Below are 8,453 nucleotides of genomic sequence, written 5' to 3' on the forward strand. Positions count from 1 at the left end.
TTGTATCCGCATAGAGAAATTCACGAAGTAATACTATCAATTGTTAATATTCTTACTATTCTCCACTATTGGAAGATCGTGTTCTTTCCTATTGGAAGGAGGCTACGACTATCAATAAGATTTCTTTTTCCTTATTCTTTGAGTCTCACTTTCTATTATTTTTATTCTTTTATACTAGGACAAGTGAAGTAAAATTGATTATTAGAAACTCGAATTATTCTTTTATTCGCTTTGACCACAAAAACTATTTTTTGGTTAAACATGAAATAGTATCCGGCCAGTGTTTCGAGTAGATTGTAATTGCTAACCGAATGTATGATACTCATGAACCATGGGTTGAGGGCATGATCAATGTCAGAAACGAAATTGGAGAAAAATCCAAATGTATGAAGAAAATTAAAATATTCGGAGTTGTTTATTAATTCTGAGAAAAGGAGTACATTAAATAAAGGTTTTAGAGAAGAAGAAAATGCTTTGTAAAATGTGTGGTCACTAAGGAGTGTGGTGGGATGGTGGGTCCGTTCGCGTTTAACTAGAGTGGAGTTGGAGTTCTGAAGAACAAGAAATGAGAAACTGGCCTTCTTGAACCTTCTCAAGGATACAATATTTGCACACTGAACATAAAATCCGTGTATTACATTGAATGTATCACGGAAGAAAACTCAAGGATACAATATAACTTTTTTATAAATATCTTTAAATGAATCCATGTAAAATAGCATTTAGCTGTTACCTTACCTAGTTAGGAATCTCAGAATCTGAGATTACTCAAATCAGTAAGTAAGCACTAAACTACAGGATGTATAATAAGATTATCTGCTTCAATAATCATGTTGGAGCAATGGCATGTGGAAGTCAATTCATAGCTCAGTATGAATCAGGTATTCTTCCTTTGATTCGTCGAGCATGGCCTCTATTTTCTCAATTTTCTTGTCAGAGGAGTTCAGGCACTCCGCCGATGGATGAATATAACCATAACCAATCCCTGTGGCAGAGTTGCAGTAGACCTCAGCAGTACCATCTCTGGTCTCTAAGTTGATGTTGTTCAGAACAATGTGGCTGCAGGGCACGTTGTCGCTACATGCAAATTTGATTGCCTTTTGGCTCTTTGAAGTACCACTAACATTCCGGTAAACTATCTCACTTATCCCAACTGCAGATGTCTATGATGTCAAGAACAAATGACATTTTGTTACATTGACTTTCCCAACTATTGGGGAGAACTTAGTTTTTTCCTTTAAAAACTCACAGATTATCAGTTGAAAACATGACAATTGAGAAGAATACCTGATTCTGGCACGACTTTGGTGAGTCGCAATAGAATTGATCAATGATGATAGGATTGGAAACATCTTGCATCCTTACATTTTGGAAGCGCACTGCACGGACATAACCTGCTCCACCCTAAGAGAACAAGAAATTTTTATCATTCTGATTCTAAGATGAAAAGAAAAATTATTTCTATATTAGCAGACAAAATATAATTGCCAATGTGAACTGGGCAAGCTCTTTCCTAGTTGGGGCTCAGGATTTTGTATAAATAAATCAATCTTTTGCATGACAAGGTCACTGAGTCTATAGTCATTTGCTAATTAAAAGGAAACCTGTTGTAAAGTCAGCTTAAAAATCTTAAATTTTCAAATGATCATGTGTGTAATGCCATCTAAAGGGATGAATTCAAGTGCTACACAACACTAAAAGATACCTGCCATGTCTTGATCCGCAGACCATTTGTGGTACCTCTGAGAAATGCATTATCAAGTACAACCTGAGTCACTATACCAACAGAGTTGTCCTTACCAAGGCTCCCAATGCTGCCAGTCATCATTCATACAACAGAATCAGTTTAGAAGACAAGGTGAGAATGATATTTTCGCTTATTCCTTCAGACAATTCGAGTTTATTTACCGACTCCTAGCTCCCTTCTGCAGAACTTCTAAAGGTAATTTTAAAAAAAGGGCATCGATAACTGGCAAAAGGTGCTACCTGATTCCATGGCCAGGTCCACAGTAAATTCCCTTCATCTTGATATTGGAACTAGCATTGACAATTGAGACACAATCATCGCCTGAATAAGACACATTTAAGAAAGCAATTCAATTGCACTAATATGTTATATTCAAAAGAGGGACTGCTTCTTACTCTGTATCTTATCCCATAGACGAGAACACAAAATACTGCAAACTTCGTTCTTGAGGGCAAAATCAGTCAAATAAGGAGTTATGAATGTAGATAATATGAGAGATGTCGAAACCTGTTCCAATTCTGGAATTCTGGAGTACAACATTTGTTGATTCAGTTATATGGATTCCATCAGTATTAGGACTGTCTTCAGGAGCAGAAACCTTAACACCAGTTATTCGTATAGAGTCTGATCGAGAAATGGCAAAGTTCATCTGTTGGCCATTTTGGATTGTTAGGCCCTTCACCTTTATACCTGAGCTTGCATATATAGTTAATGCCTGCAATTAGAATTTGTGTAAGTTGATTTCACAATGCTGATAAGAGTTAGACGTAAGATCCCTGTGGTTCTCCACTTCCTTACAGTTGGTGCTGCTTTGCAAGGCTGTTATCGAGATAAAACCCCCCCCAAAAAAAAAAAAAAAAAAAAAAAAAAAAAAAAAAAAAAAAAAAAAAAAAAAAGAATAAGATTATCATCTGTGTCTGTCAAAACGCAAAAGAACATATAAGTAGTGCATGTGTGTTAGTTACATTAGTCTTGTTCTTCTTGCATGAAGCTGCCCACCATTTGCTGCCTGATCCATCAATAACTCCTCCTCCTTGGAACAGAGCTCCAGTCAAGTTAAAGAAGCCAAGCCAAATTCGTGGATTCTTTGGGTCCCAGTTTTTAGGCTCGTCCGGTGCTATTATAGTTCCTTCAATCTGCTTTTTAATCACGTTTCAAATATACGACCATCGTAAGGCACGTTAAGCTTGCTAAATAGACGCTATACAAGAAAAAGTAATGATTTCTTTGTTTATGATGAAGTCGAAAAAGTAATGATTTCAACCAAGTATTATATGCATAAGTTTCTTCTAGGGTAATGTTAGCAAAATGGAGGATATAAATTGAAACAACACATGAAATAGATTGCAATTAATGTAACCTGGACTCTCAATCTGCCTGCACAAGGCCCTCGGAACCTTGTTGCATTTACTAGATAAAAGCGTCCTGCAGGGACCAAGAGGACTGACTTTGGTGTTGAACAAGCTTGTTTCCATGCATCAACGAAAGCCTGATATAGTACATATGACAAAGTGGAAGAAGGTAACGTGCAAGTTGCATGGATGCAGCATTAATAATCGACAACACAAGAAAGATTCCATTGTTTGTCTATGTTGCCCATCCCCCTAGAAGAGGAGTATTAAACAGAAAAGACTAGAAACCTGAAAACAATCAGTATGAAAGACAGCCTTGATTATGAATAAAGTAAATACAGTATGATCATATTTCAACTTGCCTAACACTTTTCTAATCCATTAATTGACTAAATTTTAAAAACAAAACGCATAGAAGTCGATCTGCATATAGTTGTGGTGAACGTTTCAGTTTTTATAAAACATTAGAACGTATTACCTTGGTGTCATCTGAAGCCCCATCTCCAACTGCTCCAAAGCTATCCACATTTACAAGAATCTTGTTTCCACGATGAGTTTCCCATTTGGGGAGGTCAAAAAACTCTGCTTCATCACCTTCTTCTGCATCCAAATCCTCAAGCTCTGACAGGATGACTTCATCTGACAAATTGATTATTGCAATTCCATGAGCCACCATTAGCAAAACAAAAAACAAGAAGAAGAGTATCTTAGCCATGATGTCTTCTGGTATTTCTTCTGTATTTCAAGATTCACATAAATCAAGGGAGATCATAGAGTATTAATTTATATGTATGTATTAGTGCTGAAAATAGAGGATTTAGTGGGGGGTTATATCGCTTTGCTTGAAAGTAGATAAAGGTGTTGTATTTTCTACATGCCCACACTTCAAGTGTAAGAATATCATTATAGAGATCTTTGCTTTACTCCTCAGCCATGGTTCAATATATTATTCATCAGTAAAAGTGCTCCTCTAGATTCTTTCTCACCCATACAGCAATACATGTTGCAGCGCGACCTTCAAAAGTCCGTCTTTTAGGCAGTCAAATTATCTATGCAGTAGATTTATCTCGTCATCAAATATGAAAATCTGGAAAAGGAAAAGAAGCACTAGACAAAGGTTGTCTAGTAATTGGAGAGACCAAATAAGACATAAAATTCTTATTCAACTTGTACTTGGTAGTGGAGTTGGTTAACAAGAAGCATGGCATGCTTGCTTCAAAAGTATAGAGGCAGAGGAAGTATCCATTCTGGTAGATATACACTTTTTTAAGAAAAAGCTTATCCACAATGTACTGCAGATCAAACAGCCAATTAGCTATCCACATGTCCTTTTTACACACTTTTTATTCAAGTGTATTTAATGGCACTCATGGACCCGAATTAAACTATAGCCAATATCTCTGCTCATCTTCCTCGCAACTGCAACCTCTCGAATATATATTGCAGTCTCGAACTCCCCAATTTCAGAATAAAAATTAGAGGCCTGTAACCAAACAGAAGGATCCTCTGGCTCAAGATCCATTAACTTTTTAGCTGCTCTTCTTCCAACATGCTCATTTTGATGAATCCTGCAACTTCGCAAAAGTGAGCTCCACATCACAGAATCTCCTGCCGATGAGGCATGGTTTAACAACTCTTCTGCCTCAATAACTAGACCTGCACGGCCCAGAAGATCCACCATACATGAATAGTGCCGCCTGTCTGGAAAGACCCCATGAAGTCTCATTGAATCAAAAATCTTTTTCCCCTCTACAACTAGGCCTGAATGGTTGCAGCCCAACAATATACATAAGAATGTTACTTCATCTGGTTTTAGACCCTTTTGGATCATTTCTTCAAACAATCCAAGGCATTCACATCCCATTCCTTTCCGAGCATATGCATTAATTATTGAAGTGAAACCGATGATATTAGGTGAAGGAAATACTTCAAAAATCTTCTGAGAGTACCTAATCTGTCCAGATCTTGAATACGCATCAATCAGAGAACATAATACCATAATATCAAAATCAAAACCTGATTTTATTGCACAGCAATGTAACAAATCACAGCTATCCAAGCTAGGAGAGGAATAGAATGATAATGCCTTTATTGTTGAGGACAGACTCACTTCATCAAACGCAATATTTTCACAAACCATCCAACTGAACAGCTCAAACACATCTTGGGGGACACCAAGATGCAGCAAAGATGTCATCATTGAATTACAACATTCGAGACTTCTTATAGGGTTGCTCTGGAATACAGAAACCGAATTTTCAATGTCATCATTTTTCCCATACATATCAATCAAAGCCGACTGAATGAGGACATTTCCATAATCAAAGCCCAATTTCATAACAAAACTGTGCATTTGTTTTCCAAAGAGTAGTTCCTTTCTGCGACTTGATAAATTCAACAATGCCACGAAAGACATAGCAGATGGATGTTTGTCCCACAATCTCATCTCTTCTAGGACTTGAACAGCTTCATGCAACAAATTATTGGCAGCATAAATAGAAACCATTGAATTCCATGAAATAACATCCTGAGGTGGAATACTCTGAAATGCTTTATTTGTATCAACCAAAATGCCACAAGCAGAGTAAAAATCCACCAATGCATTAGCTAAAAAGATATTTGATTCTAACCACCCCGTCTTAATCACAAGGGAATGTATCTCCCTGCCTTTGTCAATAAGTCTCTCTATACAACAACCTCGAATCAAATAACAAAATGTAAGCCCATTAGGCTCCACATTTTCCAACTTCATATCACTATACAATCTTAAGAACTCATTGGGCTTACCCGCTTCACAAATTCCACGTAAAACCAAGTTCCATACAGGTAAGTTTCGTTTTGGTAAGTCATAAAACACTTTGAAAGCAACATCTGTAAGACCCATTTGTATATACATATTAACAAGTGCACTGGCAATATATAAGTTCATACTAAATCCCAATACAACTACTCTACTGAGAATCTCAAGCCCTTCTTTGTATAAACCTGCGTTAGCACATATGCTCAATATAAAGGAAAAAGTGGACGAGTTCTCCCTGATACCTTGAGAAACCATTTTATTATACAAGTACACTGATTTTCTTGGAAACCCATAATGACTATATCCAGAAATCATAATATTCCATGTAACCACATCACGTTTAGGCATTTCTTCAAACAGGTGGAGTGCAGAGGTTAAAGACCCATACTTCACAAGGTCGTGTAATATTCTGTTCAGTGAGTAAACATCATTGTTGCTCACGGAGCAAAAGTCCAGGGGCAGAGTGGGCTGTAAGCTTTTCTGTTGGCACTTGTGAGAAAGAGTGGTTACGTATCTGCGTATAGCACACGACGCTATAACACGTTTGCTTTGCATTGGTTATGAATACTAGGGGTAAAGACGGGAAAAAACAAAATAATAGTGTAATAAGTAATGTTATTGCTATGTATTGACTTTATTGCTATGTATTGACCATATAAAAGAGATTAGTGGTGGGGAGCTGACTCTGAGCACGGGCCCAAGAACAATGTAGAAATTTACTTTTTAGGTTGGATAGGTGGTATTTTTAGTCAATATACTCACTTCACATTTATGTGAACCTGTTTGATTGGGCACAAAGTTTAAGAAAAAATGAAGACTTTTGGAGTTTGTGATTCTAAACAAGTCAAAAAGGGGGTCCAGCGTATTTGTGGTTATAAAAGCTTCTCAATAAGGCAAAATTGGAAGTTTAAGCTAAATTATTTCCAAATTTAGAAAGGATCATTCTTTTTGGAACGGACCAAAAAGGAAATAGGTTCACATAAACTCGAATGGAGGGAGTAAAAATTACGTAAATTTTTTCTTTAATCTTTTCTTATTTTTTCAACTTAAGGTGCTAAATAAATTCATTTTTGCTTTTATTTGATGAATTTGTTATCAATTATTGAAGAATTAACTTTTTCAAAAATATTCGATATTCAAGGACAAAATAAAATTGTTACTCCCTCCGTTCCAGTTTATGTCAACCTATTTCCTTTTGGTCCGTTCCAAAAAGAATGACCCTTTCTAAAATTGAAAACAATTTAGCTTAAACTTATAATTCTACCCTTAACGAGAAGCTTTTATAACCACACAAATACTCTGGACCCCTTTTTGACTTGTTTAGGACCACAAATTCCAAAAGTCTTCATTTTTTCTTAAACTCCGTGCCTAGTCAAACAGGTTCACATAAATTGGAACGGAGGGAGTATAAGTTACAAAACTTGTTATATGATGTTAGGCCAAAATGCTATACCTTTAGTACATTACTCGCCCTATTTTTGTTCGTTTAGTGATTAATTGTGCGATTTTGAGCTAAATTATGTTGTTTTATGTGCAGTAGCATCGGAAGAAAGAGTCGAATGAAAGTTGCACGAAAAGAGAACGAAAATGCAAGAAAAGAGCACAAAAACACCAAGTACCCAAGCCTGACTACCGGCCAAGCATAGCCAGCTCTGTAGCTAGCTTTATTGTGATACAGGCCAAGTATAGCCAGCTACATAGCCAGTTTGGCCGCGCTACAGTTCAGGCGTAGCCAACTCCGTGGCCAGGCTGAACGCGCTATAATCCTGGTCTCGCGAGGTCTATAGCCCGGTGATCAAAAGGCGTGAATTAAAAGACTCCGACCCGGGTTTGGACTCAAGGACCTCGACCCTAACATATAAATACTTCCTAAACAAGTTGAGAAAGGGTTGGACATCATTTTGGAGAAGAAAAAGGCTACAGAGCACTATGGAGCAAGAATCAAACGAGTTTTCCCTCCGTTTATCTCTTTATTTTGAAGTTTAATGTCTTTGAATATCATGATGATTGTTTATATATTTAGGAGTGGCTAACTCTCTTATCTAGGGTTTGATGGAACCTGTTGAAGGATTATTTTCCGCCGCATTTAATATAAATTTGTTGTTGATCTTTCTGTACTTGTTCAACTATATTTTTGTTGTTGTTGATAGTAGAGCTCTTAATTAACCGTGCTTATTTGGTGTGTACTACTTGAGACAGAGTACGCATTTAGGTAGTTGTTGAACAAAACCACTCCTAACGTATTTGAGAAATCAATACAGAGGGTTTAAAGGCGGGATTAGAGATAACGAAACCTCAGTGCGATCGTAGTGAGCGGTGAATTAGTGTCAGCTAACATAGTTTGAGAGAATACATCTAGTAAATTGTGGTAGTTGCTCAAGAGAGATCTACAACACCCAAAGTTCTCACAATCGGTAGAAAATACTTAGGTGAATTTATGAAAACGTAGCGGAGGAGATTCCCACAATAGGGAAAATCATAACCATAGACTTTTCCAAATCTTGTTTATAACATTTATACTGTTAGTTATAAATTACTGGATTTCAATTACTTT

At 36.8% G+C, this 8,453-nt stretch overlaps 1 protein-coding gene across 4 annotated transcripts; it reads right to left on the minus strand.

Moving 5' to 3' along the window:
- Positions 1 to 566: 566 nt before the first annotated feature.
- On the minus strand, positions 567 to 6,562 carry LOC109241641 (probable polygalacturonase At1g80170). 4 transcript variants are annotated; one of them, XM_019408395.1, is made up of 10 exons: positions 4,086 to 4,445; positions 3,578 to 3,738; positions 3,108 to 3,236; positions 2,713 to 2,883; positions 2,546 to 2,566; positions 2,255 to 2,462; positions 1,987 to 2,068; positions 1,706 to 1,814; positions 1,288 to 1,404; positions 567 to 1,163 (listed from the first exon to the last, which is right to left on the minus strand). In XM_019408395.1, exons 1-10 carry the CDS (start codon positions 4,099 to 4,101, stop codon positions 861 to 863), a joined length of 1,317 nt encoding a protein of 438 aa, XP_019263940.1. In that variant the 5' UTR covers positions 4,102 to 4,445; the 3' UTR covers positions 567 to 860. The 4 variants fall into 4 exon arrangements, 3 of the variants coding, with proteins under 3 accessions (XP_019263940.1, XP_019263938.1, XP_019263939.1); XM_019408393.1 differs by lacking the exon at positions 4,086 to 4,445 and having other exon boundaries at positions 3,578 to 4,075; XM_019408394.1 differs by lacking the exons at positions 2,546 to 2,566; positions 4,086 to 4,445 and having other exon boundaries at positions 3,578 to 4,075.
- Between the last annotated feature and the right edge of the window lie 1,891 nt (positions 6,563 to 8,453).

The sequence above is a fragment of the Nicotiana attenuata genome, unplaced genomic scaffold, assembly GCF_001879085.1.
Source record: "Nicotiana attenuata strain UT unplaced genomic scaffold, NIATTr2, whole genome shotgun sequence".
Lineage (NCBI taxonomy): Eukaryota > Viridiplantae > Streptophyta > Magnoliopsida > Solanales > Solanaceae > Nicotiana > Nicotiana attenuata.

Excerpts from the sequence above, each read along its gene's own strand:
- LOC109241641 (XM_019408393.1), bottom strand. The coding sequence starts at position 3,814 with ATGGCTAAGATACTCTTCTTCTTGTTTTTTGTTTTGCTAATGGTGGCT. Across the intron at positions 2,069-2,254 it reads GAATTCCAGAATTGGAACAG|GCGATGATTGTGTCTCAATT; the intron begins GTTTCGACATCT and ends TGTCTTATTCAG. Across the intron at positions 1,815-1,986 it reads GGACCTGGCCATGGAATCAG|CATTGGGAGCCTTGGTAAGG; the intron begins GTAGCACCTTTT and ends GATGACTGGCAG.